Source organism: Oncorhynchus mykiss, chromosome 12, assembly GCF_013265735.2.
Source record: "Oncorhynchus mykiss isolate Arlee chromosome 12, USDA_OmykA_1.1, whole genome shotgun sequence".
NCBI classification, from domain to species: Eukaryota; Metazoa; Chordata; class Actinopteri; order Salmoniformes; family Salmonidae; genus Oncorhynchus; species Oncorhynchus mykiss.
Genome location: NC_048576.1, coordinates 95,710,272 through 95,726,883, shown reverse-complemented (window position 1 = coordinate 95,726,883; position 16,612 = coordinate 95,710,272). Strand labels below are relative to the sequence as shown.

Genomic DNA, 16,612 nt, shown 5'->3' with positions numbered 1-16,612 from the left:
TGCTCTGTCAAATGGCTTCCCACAGCGTCTCCATGCTAGCCAGGCAGGAGAAGCGGCGAGGAGAGGGGAGATGGAGGGAAGAGAGTGGAGCAGGGCTGCAGGGAGAGAAAACCTGCTGGAATCACAAGTGTTAAATAGGCTTGGGGATTGGGGACTCCATCAATATAGCGCCAAATGTCATATAGCCATTGTAGCGGTAGTGTGTTGTTGTAATGGGAAAGTAACTGGTGCTTATGGGAGGGAGATGGCTACCTGCGGTGAGGGGAGAATGCCATGTACAGCCTGTTCCTCCGTAGGGGGATTACGGGGCACTCGCCGTATGCGGCTGATACACGGCTGATACCGACCCCGGTGAACCAGGGAAAGAAAGGAGAGAAATGCAACCCAGGGTTTGGGGAAGAAAAGGCCAGAGGTACTGCACAGCGACCAAGAGCCTTCCTTTCCTTTATCTGGCAACCTGTGGTTTCCAGGCGTTTCAAGTCTTTTCACTTCTAGCACGGAACCCTGCCGCGAAACCAGGAAAGAAATACAGAACCGCATTAGAAGTTAGCACTGTATGATAATATTAATTTATTTCGGTTTAATCGACATTTAACTTTTCTATTCATTTGCAGTCCTTCCTACAACAACAACGGTCCTCCCTATTTTATTTCGCAAATAAAATAATTTAGGATTGAAATAAGAATTCGGGATTCTTCCTTTCCGCTCACACACACCTGCACCGCTACAAAACAAATTCTGCACCTAGCAGCAGGTGAGAATGTACTACTCGCAGCGTTTTTGAAAGCCCAGCACCACAGAACGTTAATGGCCAAACAAAATGGTGACCAGGAGAGAACCTGCGGGAGAGCGGTGCGGACCAGAGGAGAGTAGTGAGACCTCCTACCTGGGCGTCGTGTTGCCTCCACTCCTGGGTCTGGTGCTGGTGCTGGTGCAGGGCGGCCCGCGCCTCCCTCTCCATGGTGCCCACCTCCCGCTGGCGCTGCTGGACCAGATTGTCCCTCTCCGTGCTGTAATGCTGCTGTAGACGCATCCTCTCCTGCTCCTGCCCTGCACGCTGCTCGCACATCTGATTGGACAACAGGAGGTGAGAGGAAGAAGACTACAATCAGCCCCAGCCCTGTCGTCATGACAATTGTTCCATCAATCCACCCATACATCCCTTCCATCCCTCCCCATACTCCAATGCGCCCCGCCGTTGCACAAAGGACAGGACCAAAAAAAAGAGAAAGTTTGTCTCTTGCCTCACGACTCGATGACTCCACGACATAATGCAATTCTTTACATCATTATTACCTCACACTGTTTCCATCCCACTATCGCTCGCTCTCTTTCTCCAAATCAGACTCCTGTCGCCCCTCTCCTATCGGCATATAAATGAGCAGTTAGCTTGGGCTGTCTATGCAGAGAGGCTGTGAGGGGTTAGCCATCTGGCTACTAGAGGAGCTACCCTCGCCCCATGCTATGAGTCTCACAGCGTGGGGAAATGGGCTTAGTAAGGGCGATGCCTATCATCATTATACTACGCCCCACTCAGAGGACGTGAGGAGAAGGAAGACAGGAACAAACTTCGGAGGGGAGAAATCTACAAAAAGCGGAGAGGAGATGGAACATGTTCCTTCAACCTGCCATCGTATTCATTCAGAGTCCGACAGACTGCTGCGGAAGAATCAAATCAGTGTTTGCTTTCAAATTTGGTTGCCTATCGCCGCCAAATGATCGTAGCTGTACAGGTCTACGCTGACAACGAGAGACTATTTAGAGGACAAAATAACAAAAAGCTTCCCACAAGCTGACCAACAGAAATGCTGCCCCAACCGACACACTGAGACAGTGAGTCATCGTCTGATGGAATTAACAGAAAACCTAAAAGAAAAAAGAGACGGGGAAAAATACAAAAGAATCCTCCAAAAGAAAGAACCCCTTTAGAAACATACCATGCTGTCAGTCAGTTGAGCTAGGCTATCCCAGTGTCCACAGACAGCTCCTCTCTGCAGCGTTAGCTCTGCTAGCCTAGCGCTGCGGATCTGAGACAAGTCACCTGCTGTGAGGTAAAGCCTGGTGGCGGAGTGCTGAGAACGCTAAAGCCCAAGCACCGCCAGTGTCTGCTTTTTTCCCAGGCTCCGCTCTCTCTGCTCTCACACCCCCAAGGCGGGGTACCCATGACCCTGTCCCATCCCCACGGTGTGCTCCCCTGCCGGGGCTATGAAAGGCCAGCAGGGGCCCTGGGCTGGGGCCCAGCTCTGAAGCTAATCCTCCACACATTGTGCTCCCCCGGCACCCTACCTGGGTCTGCCACAGATAGGACAGACAGATAGGACAGACAGATAGGACAGACAGATAGGACAGACAGACAGACAGACAGACAGACAGACAGACAGACAGACAGACAGACAGACAGACAGACAGAGACTAGGCAGAGAGCCCTAGTCCCAGCCCACAGGTTTAGCCCACAGTTTTAGCCCACAGGTTTAGCCCACAGGTTTAGCCCACAGGTTTAGCCCCAAGCTCCAGACACTGCTTACGCTTAGACTAATGCTATTCTGGTGATGAATGGGTATATCGACAGGAGGCTGGATTCCTCACTCAGTAAAGGTCACAAAAGACACTTCTATCAGCCACGCAGGATTTCAGGGTTTCCCCACTACTTGCGTTTAGGTAGATTTGAAAACTGTAAAGGGAGGGATGACTGAATACAATGTTTTACCTGGATTTTCTCTGTGGTTCTTCTATTGCTGTCGCACATCTACATTTGTAAGGAATTAGTTAGTATGTGTACATTCTACCAAAACACACACACACACACACACTACTAAACACACACACTAATAAACACACATACTCACACACTTGGGACATAAACAGTAGTTTTCAGAAAGACATCCCACAGCTCATTTCTAGAGCAAAATCCTCTTAGACAGTTCACCACAAACACAAACAAAGCATTGTGTGAGACCGGCCTGGCCATCTTCCGTGTTATTGTCATTGGAGATGTTCGGCTTTGCTGCTCCCACAGAGTTAATACATGACATCTGCTCTGTAATTCAATTCCATTCACTATAATATAATTCATTCAGTAATATAATAGAGACCCAATCATATCCAGCAACTGGATTTCACAGTCATGCAGAATCACGCCACAGATCATGATTCATATCTCCACAGCATGTCAGAGTCTGATGGGCTGACTGATAGGCGGCTAATTCCTACGCAAAACTACAACAACAGCGTGACACCCGACGACAGGAGAGACAAGTGGGGAAGCGTTGGCTTACTGTTTCGTGTGACCGTCCTGATTTCATTTCAGGGTTTTGGTTTTGAGAGAGAGAGGGGGTTTGGAGGTGGACAGGAAGGCCGAGTTAGATCTGTTTTCAAAAAAGTAACATTATGAAAGGAGGCAGAGGAGGAGAGAGAGAGAGAAAGAGAGAGAGAGAGAGAGAGAGAGAGAGAGAAAGAGGGATTATGGAGACACACAAACATCCTGGTTACGTCACAGACTGGGTGCTGAGGCTCTTAAAAGGGCCGGAGAACTTAAAGGGGAGAGGGAGAACTGTCTGGCCTCAGCAGGGTGACGAGAAGGGGAGAGGGAGAACTGTCTGGCCTCAGCAGAGTGACGAGAAGGGAAGAGGGAAAACTGTCTGGCCTCAGCAGAGTGATGAGAAGGGGAGAGGGAGAACTGTCTGGCCTCAGCAGAGTGACGAGAAGGGGAGAGGGAAAACTGTCTGGCCTCAGCAGAGTGACGAGAAGGGGAGAGGGAAAACTGTCTGGCTTCAGCAGGGTGACGAGAAGGGGAGAACCTTCTGGCCCAGCAGGGTGATGAGAAGGGGAGAGGGAGAACTGTCAGGCTTCAGCAGGGTGACGAGAAGGGGAGAGGGAAAACTGTCTGGCTTCAGCAGGGTGACGAGAAGGGGAGAACCTTCTGGCCCAGCAGCGTGACGAGAAGGGGAGAGGGAGAACTGTCTGGCCTCAGCAGGGTGACAAGAAGGGGAGAGAGAAGAACTGTCTGGCCTCAGCAGGGTGACGAGAAGGGGAGACGATGAGCGTTTCGGTGTGTGGATGCGTTTACTAGACCTAGACTTTGTGTCATTTGTTGTCACCAAATATCTGAGGAGCAGGACAGATTAGGGGTTTCCATGGGGTCAGGGGTTACGCCACCATCTATAACAGCCTTATGACCTCCCTACGTCAGTTCAACGTCAAGGAGCAGGGCTGTGAAGGGCCGGCGTGATGTCCTAATGACCTGGAGGTCAGAGGGAAACAACTCCTCTATACATGGAGCCTCCTTTAAAACTCTCACTGATGTGACCTCAGTGGAATGCCCCTTTGTGAATGGTTCAATGGGCAAACTTGACCTGGTGACCCCGAGACACCAATCACATTACAAGGGAACATGCAATTGGAAAATACACATCAGACAGACACGAGACTCTTTCTATACGCTCCGAATCTCTCTCTCTCTCTCTCCACTCTTCTGCTCTCTTTATCTCTGAGGTGGACGTCACCGATGAGGACACCAAATGTGGCATTAGCACAGAGGGCTGATGTACTGGGAAAGAGAGATGTTTCTCTCGGTGTATCGCTGAAGAAAATGACGCCAAATGCTTATAGTATGAAATAGATGCCTCTGCCTTTCTTTCATTTCCTTCCCTTGGTTAGTGTTGATTATCTTCACTTAAATATTTTCAGAACTCTGGTAATTGTCCTTGACCCCTTCTGTCACATACATACTGTTCTCCATTTAAAAGGGATTATGATATTTACATCCCGGTAAACATTTTCAGATGTTTCAAATTCAGCAACACTGACACACAAACAATGGAAAATTACAACTAGGATAAAAACCTGCTTTTGTCGACAAACTATTTAATGGTAGGACTGAAACGCAATTGTCACTACTACAACGTTTTGTGAAAACACTTTCACATCTTCAACTGAGCTCCACTTCTGCTCCTCACTTTAACTCCAATTTAATGGGCATTTTATGTGGATTTAAATAAATAAAAGGAGAATTCACGATACGATTATATTCAAACTTCAATAACCCCTGTATCGAGAGATTATTAGGAAAGGCGCAACCTCAAACCGACGATTCCACCACGGACCAAATCGGAAACGGAAACCCATTCCTCTATTTGCCACCACAACATTGCTCTCATATCCTCCACTCCAAAACATCTGGAGCGAGTGACACGCAGCGCTAGTCTGTCTGCGCGTGGGGAATGAGAGTCGGATGGTTATTAGGCGGGAGGTGGAGAGATAGATGTGTTTTTTTAAAGAGCTCGGGAAATCAATCATGTCTTTGACACACACTGTAATCACAGATGATACCCTAGTTAGTGACTGGATACACTGAGAATGAGTGGACTCTCTAGTGTCACAGATATGAGGTTGGCTCACAACAATACTGAATATTACTCATTGGACATAGTAGCTGACACAAAGGTGATATTAAAAACATCTGTTTTTCAACTCATACACCAAGTTAAAACATAGGCTACATATACAGTATGCTGTGTAAACATGTAATGGTCCCTGTGTGTTTAGTCGTTTCGACCGATGACACCGCTTGGCATGGTAGTTAACTTCACAGCTCCAAAGAGGCTAAACTGAACAGCAATTAAGGGGAATGGTGTCTCCAATTCTTCATACAATCCCATCATTTCAACCAGATAATGGACATTCCAGTGGGTTAATTGAATTTCCTCCTCATAAAAGTAGACTTTATATCAGCGAGTTAGATTTCAATAGAAAAGGAAAATGGTTTGGAGATTTCTAATCAGAGGAAACTGATGGGGCTGGAAGATAAGACGACGGTAGGACCCGAACACAGATTGAATCAGAGTTTTCCATTGGGGGTTTAATAGTTGATTAAGACCCCAAATATCTGTTGAATATCATCTGTGTCTTTTGAGATGAGGCAATACAGAGGAATAAAATATAATAAATACAGAGGAATAAAATATAATAAATACAGAGGAATAAAATATAATAAATACAGATGAATAAAATATAATAAATACAGAGGAATAAAATATAATAAATACAGAGGAATAAAATATAATAAATACAGAGGAATAAAATATAATAAATACAGAGGAATAAAATATAATAAATACAGAGGAATAAAATATAATAAATACAGAGGAATAAAATATAATAAATACAGAGGAATAAAATATAATAAATACAGAGGAATAAAATATAATAAATACAGAGGAATAAAATATAATAAATACAGAGGAATAAAATATAATAAATACAGAGGAATAAAATATAATAAATACAGAGGAATAAAATAGAATAAATACAGAGGAATAAAATAGAATAAATACAGAGGAATAAAATAGAATAAATACAGAGGAATAAAATAGAATAAATACAGAGGAATAAAATAGAATAAATACAGAGGAATAAAATATAATAAATACAGAGGAATAAAATATAATAAATACAGAGGAATAAAATATAATAAATACAGAGGAATAAAATATAATAAATACAGAGGAATAAAATATAATAAATACAGAGGAATAAAATATAATAAATACAGAGGAATAAAATATAATAAATACAGAGGAATAAAATATAATAAATACAGAGGAATAAAATATAATCAATACAGAGGAATAAAATATAATAAATACAGAGGAATAAAATATAATCAATACAGAGGAATAAAATATAATAAATACAGAGGAATAAAATAGAATAATTACAGAGGAATAAAATATAATCATTTAAAAACTCCCTCAAATGGATTTCAGAATGTCCCACATTCAATGAGAGTACAAAACATTAGAAACACCTGCAATTTCCATGACATAGACTGACCAGGTAAATCCAGTTGAAAGCTATGATCCCTTATTGATGTCACTTGTTAAATCCACTTCAATCAGTGTAGATGAAGGGGGGAAGGCAGGTTAAAGAAGGATTTGTGAGCCTTGAGACAAGTGAGACATGGATTGTGTATGTGTGTTATTCAGAGGGTGAATGGGCAAGACAAAATATTTAAGTGCCTTTGAACGGGGTATGGTAGTAGGTGCCAGGCGCACCGGTTTGTGTCAAGATCTGTAACACTGCTGGGTTTTTCACACTCAACAGTTTCCCTTGTGTATCAAGAATGGTCCACCACCATAAGGACATCCAGCCAACTTGACACAACTGTGGAAAGCATTGGAGTCAACAGGAACCAGCATCCCTGTGAAAAGCTTTCGACACCTTGTAGAGTCAATGCCCTGACGAATTGAGGCTGTTCTGAGGGCAAAAGGGGGTGCAACTCAATATTAGGTCTGTTCCTAATGTTTTATAAATTCAGTGTACAGTATGCTATGTAAACATGTAAAGGTCTGTGTGTTTAGTCGTTTCAACCAATGACACCCCTTTGCATGGTAGTTAAACGGATCACACCCTTTTTTTCAATTTACACCTAAAATGACATACCCAAAACTAACTGCCTGTAGCTCAGGACCTGAAGCAAGGATATGCATATTCTTGATACCATTTGAAAGGAAACATTTTGAAGTGTGTGGAATTGTGAAATGAATGTTGGAGAATAGAACACATTAGATCTGGTAAAAGAGAATGCAAAGAAAAAAAAATGCGCTTCCAATTCTTTTTGTTCCATCATCTTTGAAATGCAAGAGAAATGTCATTATATCACCTAGGAGTCTAGGCGCAATTTAGATTGTGGCCTCTAGATGGCAGCAGTGTATGAGCAACATTTTAGACTGATCCAATGAATCATTGCATTTCTGTTAAAAATGTTGTATCAAGTCTGCCCAAATGTGCCGAATTGGTTAATTAGTCACATTAGCTGAACCGTCCCGCTGGGGGGACACCGATCCCATAGAGGTTTTAACTTCCTGATTCTAAAGAGGCTAAACTGAACAGCAATAAAGGGGTGTGGTTTGTGTTAGATGCCTTCAAGCTTTCTCCAATTCTTCATCCAATCCCATCATTTCCACCAGATAATGGACATTCCAGTGGGTTAATTGAATTTCCTCCTCATAAAAGTAGACTTTATATCAGCGAGTTAGATTTCAATAGAAAAGGAAAATGGTTTGGAGATTTCTAATCAGAGGAAACTGATGGGGCTGGAAGATAAGACGACGGTATGACCCGAACACAGATTGAATCAGAGTTTTCCATTGGGGGTTTAATAGTTGATTAAGACCAAAAATATCTGTTGAATATCATATGTGTCTTTTGTGATGAGGCAATACAGATGGCTCACGTTGAGGATGGTGTCAGAATGTCCCCGTATTCAAATACACAAATACATATTCAATTAATGAATCCCAAAATTATAGGAAATGCTTAAAGTTTAAACAAGACATTTTTGGGCAAAAACATAACAGTATCAAGTCCCCCTCTCTCCTGTCTCCCACTGACCTGCTGTTCGTATTTCTGTTTGAGCTCCTCCACTTGGTAGGAGAACTCCTTGGCCTGTTTCTCTCTTAGGGACTTGGAGCGGGTCAGATCCTCCTCCACCTTATCCATCTACAAGAGGGAGAGAAAGATCACTCTGTGATTCTCAATGACAATAGCAACATATGTTCCATGCTCAGAGAGAGCGAGAGAAATCTATGGAGAAAGTAATGAGAGGTTACTCGGTGACATCCTGGCACAGACAACTGTATATTTACATAGAAAAGGAGAGATGGGATCTTTCCCAATGACTTATCTACAGACAGATGGCACTATGGCAATATGTTGTGATGCATTCTGTTATTATGTGAAAACATCCTTTGAACTGCAGTGACAGTTTCTGTTCTGCATGGTGCTGTGTGTCTTTATATTCTACACTCACAAGGACAGACACGTTTCTTTAAACGGCATCCAGCGGAGTGAAAGCTTTTAACATGAGAAGTAATCCATTTAGACACAACCCTATCGATACAGTTTAACACCAACATAACACTCACAGAGAGAGAGAGAGAGAGAGACAGAGAGACAGAGAGAGAGACAGAGAGAGAGAGACAGAGAGAGAGAGAGAGAGAGAGAGAGAGAGAGAGAGAGAGAGAGACAGAGAGAGAGACAGAGAGAAAGAGAGACAGAGAGAAAGAGAGACAGAGAGAGAGAGAGAGAGACAGAGAGAGAAAGAGAGACAGAGAGAGAGACAGAGACAGAGAGAGCGAGCGAGAGAGAGAGAGAGAGAGAGACAGAGAGAGAAAGAGAGACAGAGAGAGACAGAGAGAGACAGAGAGAGACAGAGAGAGACAGAGAGAGACAGAGAGACAGAGAGAAAGAGAGAGAGAGAAAGAGAGACAGAGAGAGAGAGAGAGAGACAGAGAGAGAAAGAGAGACAGAGAGAGAGACAGAGACAGAGAGAGCGAGCGAGTCTCTCCTGTCTCAGCCTCCAGTATTTATGCTGCAGTAGTTTATGTGTCGGGGGGCTAGGGTCAGTTTGTTATATCTGGAGTACTTCTCCTGTCCTATTCGGTGTCCTGTGTGAATCTAAGTGTGCGTTCTCTAATTCTCTCCTTCTCTCTTTCTCTCTCTCGGAGGACCTGAGCCCTAGGACCATGCCCCAGGACTACCTGACATGATGACTCCTTGCTGTCCCCAGTCCACCTGGCTGTGCTGCTGCTCCAGTTTCAACTGTTCTGCCTTATTATTATTCGACCATGCTGGTCATTTATGAACATTTGAACATCTTGGCCATGTTCTGTTATAATCTCCACCCGGCACAGCCAGAAGAGGACTGGCCACCCCACATAGCCTGGTTCCTCTCTAGGTTTCTTCCTAGGTTTTGGCCTTTCTAGGGAGTTTTTCCTAGCCACCGTGCTTCTACACCTGCATTGCTTGCTGTTTGGGGTTTTAGGCTGGGTTTATGTACAGCACTTTGAGATATCAGCTGATGTACGAAGGGCTATATAAATAAATTTGATTTGAGAGAGAGACAGAGAGAGAGAGATAGAGAGAGAGAGAGAGAGAGACAGAGGACAGACAGAGGACAGACAGAGGACAGACAGAGGACAGACTTAATATGCTTTATTATATTCATAAAGATAGGGCGAAATGGAGATAGAAAGAGATGTAGAGAGATGGATGTAGAGGGGGAAGGATGCAGAGAAGATTGATGCTCTCTCATGACTTTGATGTGAGACGAGGATAGAGAGAGATGGAAGATCGGGAGTCCAGGGGATCGCTGGGGAGAGGAGGAGGAGAGTAAAAGGAGGGATAAGGATAGGGGGGAGAGTGTGACTGCCCATGGTGCTGTCAGTTAGGCCCACTGTATGTCTATTCTATGATATTCCCACCCACACAATGTCAATAAGTTCCATGTTAAAGGCCTACAGTAACATACTAATTAGCACAGAACATCTCCACTGTTCACAATGTAACACGTGCTCTGTCAATGAAGCCCACACACACTCTGCCCAGAAGTGCTCACACTTTGTAGTTCTCTCTCACTGTTTACAGCTAAGTCTGCATCGATTAGTTATCTCTCAATAATCCACAGCCCACATTCTGCCAAGTGTTGAACAGTGGCCCAGTGAAATAGACTAATTACTCCATCACTCCACTGTTTAGAGACACGTCCTCTGTGACGGCATCTAACATCAATACCACCCGGCCCACTCCACATATATACCACCCGGCCCACTCCACATATATACCACCCGGCCCACTCCACATACAGTGCCTTGCGAAAGTATTCGGCCCCCTTGAACTTTGCGACCTTTTGCCACATTTCAGGCTTCAAACATAAAGATATAAAACTGTATTTTTTTGTGAAGAATCAACAACAAGTGGGACACAATCATGAAGTGGAACGACATTTATTGGATATTTCAAACTTTTTTAACAAATCAAAAACTGAAAAATTGGGCGTGCAAAATTATTCAGCCCCTTTACTTTCAGTGCAGCAAACTCTCTCCAGAAGTTCAGTGAGGATCTCTGAATGATCCAATGTTGACCTAAATGACTAATGATGATAAATACAATCCACCTGTGTGTAATCAAGTCTCCGTATAAATGCACCTGCACCGTGATAGTCTCAGAGGTCCGTTAAAAGCGCAGAGAGCATCATGAAGAACAGGCAGGTCCGAGATACTGTTGTGAAGAAGTTTAAAGCCGGATTTGGATACAAAAATATTTCCCAAGCTTTAAACATCCCAAGGAGCACTGTGCAAGCGATAATATTGAAATGGAAGGAGTATCAGACCACTGCAAATCTACCAAGACCTGGCCGTCCCTCTAAACTTTCAGCTCATACAAGGAGAAGACTGATCAGAGATGCAGCCAAGAGGCCCATGATCACTCTGGATGAACTGCAGAGATCTACAGCTGAGGTGGGAGACTCTGTCCATAGGACAACAATCAGTCGTATATTGCACAAATCTGGCCTTTATGGAAGAGTGGCAAGAAGAAAGCCATTTCTTAAAGATATCCATAAAAAGTGTCGTTTAAAGTTTGCCACAAGCCACCTGGGAGACACACCAAACATGTGGAAGAAGGTGCTCTGGTCAGATGAAACCAAAATTTAACTTTTTGGCAACAATGCAAGACGTTATGTTTGGCGTAAAAGCAACACAGCTGAACACACCATCCCCACTGTCAAACATGGTGGTGGCAGCATCATGGTTTGGGCCTGCTTTTCTTCAGCAGGGACAGGGGAGATGGTTAAAATTGATGGGAAGATGGATGGAGCCAAATACAGGACCATTCTGGAAGAAAACCTGATGGAGTCTGCAAAAGACCTGAGACTGGGACGGAGATTTGTCTTCCAACAAGACAATGATCCAAAACATAAAGCAAAATCTACAATGGAATGGTTCAAAAATAAACATATCCAGGTGTTAGAATGGCCAAGTCAAAGTCCAGACCTGAATCCAATCGAGAATCTGTGGAAAGAACTGAAAACTGCTGTTCACAAATGCTCTCCATCCAACCTCACTGAGCTCGAGCTGTTTTGCAAATAAGGAATGGGAAAAAATTTCAGTCTCTCGATGTGCAAAACTGATAGAGACATACCCCAAGCGACTTACAGCTGTAATCGCAGCAAAAGGTGGCGCTACAAAGTATTAACTTAAGGGGGCTGAATAATTTTGCACGCCCAATTTTTCAGTTTTTGATTTGATAAAAAAGTTTGAAATATCCAATAAATGTCGTTCCACTTCATGATTGTGTCCCACTTGTTGTTGATTCTTCACAAAAAAATACAGTTTTATATCTTTATGTTTGAAGCCTGAAATGTGGCAAAAGGTCGCAAAGATCAAGGGGGCCGAATACTTTCGCAAGGCACTGTATATACCACCTGGCCCACACAGGGTGAAAGCAAAACACACACACACACACACACACACACACAGGTCAAAGTCAAGGGCTTTAGTGATAGAACTAAACACTGTAGGATTGTTAACTCAGGCCACTTTAAATTGTTCATTAAAATGATAAGAACCGGCTGTAAAAATCACACAGTGGGATTTCAATTTATGGGAACATAGAATCTTTCTTTGCTTTTCTCATATTTTGCCACCTAGCACTCTGTGAGGATAATATAGCTGATCACAAATAGAGGGCCCTAAAAGGAACATGTTTAAACCAGCTGTGAGAGAGAGGGAAAGACAGAGAGAGCATGAACGAGAGAGAGCAAGGAGAGAGAAAGAGAGGGAGAGAATAAGAGACAGAGGAATCTGTGTGCAGCCAGCATGGCGCCCCTGTGCATCTGTGGCCAGGCTGTGTCTTCCTAACTCAGAGGTGTGTGTGTGTGTGTGTGTGTGTGTGTGTGTGTGTGTCTGTGTGTGAGTGAGTGAGACGGGCCTGCAGTCATCGGCATTGTCTTGGTTTTGTTCACTGTCTGTTTGTCATCCAGCCTCCACTCTCTGTGTTGACGAGATAGGAAAGAGAGGGGACAGGGGTGTGAGAGGGCACGCTAGGGTCAGAGACGATGGAAGAGATGTGCATGTGTCTATGTGTATGTAAACTAAACTCCTGGTCTAAAGCTGACGACCAACACCAGCGTGCTGGAGGAGGCCAGAATAAACAGCATCACCATTACTGGTCGTTAGAGCGTTGGGCCAGTAAACAAAAGGTTGATGGATCCAATCGAAGAGCTGACAAATCTGTCGTACTGCCCCTGAACAAGGCAGTTAACCCACTTTTCCTTGGCTTAACTGACTAGCCTAGTTAAATAAAGGTTAAATAAATATATATATATTACAACCCCAACTCTAATTGGACAGGTTGTGTGATCCGGATGCCCAACTCACGCCTCCCGAAACAGATCACGTACTTCCAGTTGAATGAAAGTCAGCGAGCCCTTGACGGACAAAGGAAACACTACAAAGACAACATCAAAACAAACCTTCAGAAATTATACATCCCCTCTAACAACTGGAAGGACACTGTACTAAACCTACAACTGGAAGGACACTGTACTAAACAGACAACTGGAAGGATACTGTACTAAACCTACAACTGGAAGGACACTGCACTAAACCTACAACTGGAAGGACACTGCACTAAACAGACAACTGGAAGGACACTGCACTAAACCTACAACTGGAAGGACACTGTACTAAACCTACAACTGGAAGGACACTGCACTAAACAGACAACTGGAAGGACACTGCACTAAACATACAACTGGAAGGACACTGCACTAAACCTACAACTGGAAGGACACTGCACTAAACCTACAACTGGAAGGACACTGTACTAAACCTACAACTGGAAGGACACTGCACTACACCTACAACTGGAAGGACACTGCACTAAACCTACAACTGGAAGGACACTGCACTAAACCTACAACTGGAAGGACACTGCACTAAACAGACAACTGGAAGGACACTGCACTAAACCTACAACTGGAAGGACACTGCACTAAACCTACAACTGGAAGGACACTGCACTAAACCTACAACTGGAAGGACACTGCACTAAACAGACAACTGGAAGGACACTGCACTAAACCTACAACTGGAAGGACACTGCACTAAACCTACAACTGGAAGGACACTGCACTAAACCTACAACTGGAAGGACACTGCACTAAACCTACAACTGGAAGGACACTGCACTAAACCTACAACTGGAAGGACACTGCACTAAACCTACAACTGGAAGGACACTGCACTAAACCTACAACTGGAAGGACACTGTACTAAACAGACAACTGGAAGGACACTGTACTAAACCTACAACTGGAAGGACACTGCACTAAACAGACAACTGGAAGGACACTGCACTAAACAGACAACTGGAAGGACACTGCACTAAACCTACAACTGGAAGGACACTGTACTAAACCTACAACTGGAAGGACACTGCACTAAACAGACATCTGGAAGGACACTGCAATAAACAGACAACTGGAAGGACACTGCACTAAACAGACATCTGGAAGGACACTGCACTAAACAGACATCTGGAAGGACACTGCAATAAACAGACAACTGGAAGGACACTGCACTAAACAGACATCTGGAAGGACACTGCACTAAACAGACATCTGGAAGGACACTGCAATAAACAGACAACTGGAAGGACACTGCACTAAACAGACAACTGGAAGGACACTGCAATAAACAGACATCTGGAAGGACACTGTACTAAACCTACAACTGGAAGGACACTGCACTAAACAGACAACTGGAAGGACACTGCAATAAACAGACAACTGGAAGGACACTGCACTAAACAGACATCTGGAAGGACACTGCACTAAACAGACATCTGGAAGGACACTGCACTAAACCTACAACTGGAAGGACACTGCACTAAACAGACATCTGGAAGGACACTGCACTAAACAGACATCTGGAAGGACACTGCACTAAACAGACATCTGGAAGGACACTGCACTAAACAGACAACTGGAAGGACACTGCAATAAACAGACATCTGAAAGGACACTGCAATAAACAGACATCTGGAAGGACACTGCACTAAACCTACAACTGGAAGGACACTGCACTAAACAGACAACTGGAAGGACACTGCACTAAACAGACAACTGGAAGGACACTGAACTAAACAGACATCTGGAAGGACACTGCAAAAAGTCCTTTTTTCAGGACCCTGTCTTTCAAAGATAATTCGTAAAAATCCAAATAACTAAACAGATCTTCATTGCCTTGGTGGAAGAGTGAGGTAACATCTCACAGCAAGAGTTGGCAAATCCATGAGGAGGAGATGCACTGCAGTACTTAATGCAGCTGATGGCCACAGCAGATACTGTTACTTTTGAACCCCCTTTGTTCAGGGACACAGTATTCCATTTCTGTTAGTCACGTGTCTGTAGAACCTGTTCAGTTTATGTCTCAATTGTTGAATCTTGTTATGTTCATACAAATATTTACATATGTTAAGTTTGCTGAAAATAAACGCAGTTGACAGTGAGAGGACGTTTCTTTTTTTGCTGAGTTTAGTAGTATCAGTATGTTACCTGTAGTTTCATGTAGTATTATCAGTATGTTTAATGTAGTATTATCAGCATGTTACCTGTAGTTTCATGTAGTATTATCAGTATGTTTCATGTAGTATTATCAGTATGTTTCATGTAGTATTATCAGCATGTTACCTGTAGTTTCATGTAGTATTATTGTTACAGTTTTCTTTCTCCTCTTCCTCTGAAGAGGAGGTGTAGCAGGGATCGGACCAAAATGCAGCGTGGTTATTTTGATTCATCTTTAATAAAAGATAAACACGAACAATACAAAAACAAGAAACGTGACGTGAAAACCTAAACAGCCTTATCTGGTGCAAACAAACACAGAGACAGGAACAATCACCCACGAAACACTCAAAGAATATGGCTGCCTAAATATGGTTCCCAATCAGAGACAACGATAAACACCTGCCTCTGATTGAGAACCACTCCAGGCAGCCATAGACTATTCTAGACAACCACACTAACCACAATCCCAAGACAAAACACACCACATAAATAACCCATGTCACACCCTGGCCTGACCAAAATAATAAAGAAAACACAAAATACTAAGACCAGGGCGTGACAATTATCAGTATGTTACCTGTAGTTTCATGTAGTATTATCAGTATGTTACCTGTAGTTTCATGTAGTATTATCAGCATGTTACCTGTAGTTTCATGTAGTACTATCAGTATGATACCTGTAGTTTCATGTAGTATTATCAGTATGTTACCGGTAGTTTCATGTAGTATTATCAGTATGTTACCAGTAGTTTCATGTAGTATTATCAGTATGTTACCTGTAGTTTCATGTAGTATTATCAGCATGTTACCGGTAGCTTCATGTGGTATTATCAGCATGTTACCTGTAGTTTCATGTAGTATTATCAGTATGTTACTTGTAGTTTCATGTAGTATTATCAGTATGTTACCTGTAGTTTCATGTAGTACTATCAGTATGGTACCTATAGTTTCATGTAGTATTATCAGCATGTTACCTGTAGTTTCATGTTAGCGTAGGTCTTCTCTGAGCTGATCTCTACTTGCTTCTTAAAGTGTTCCAGAGCATTCTCTGCCTGCTGGGTCTGCTGCCGCTGACACTCCCTCTCACGTCCCAGCTGCTCCTCCTTCTCCCTGAAACACATACACACATTAACACATACACAAGCAGACCACCATAGTCCCTGTGCCCAAGGAAGCGAAGGTAACCTGCCTAAATTATTACGTA

The 16,612-nt window shown here is 43.4% G+C and overlaps 1 protein-coding gene across 3 annotated transcripts in view; it reads right to left on the bottom strand.

Annotated features, from left to right (window-relative positions):
- LOC110538761 (centrosomal protein of 112 kDa-like) overlaps positions 1-16,612 on the bottom strand; it is a 185,734-nt gene that overhangs the window by 88,344 nt on the left and 80,778 nt on the right. For all 3 annotated transcript variants that reach the window (XM_036939340.1, XM_036939342.1, XM_036939341.1), the window contains exons 18-20: positions 16,383-16,518; positions 8,392-8,499; positions 887-1,069 (exon numbers count right to left, since the gene is read on the bottom strand). In XM_036939340.1, coding sequence (XP_036795235.1) covers positions 887-1,069; positions 8,392-8,499; positions 16,383-16,518 — 427 coding nt within the window. The remainder of the gene's footprint in view (positions 1-886; positions 1,070-8,391; positions 8,500-16,382; positions 16,519-16,612) is intronic.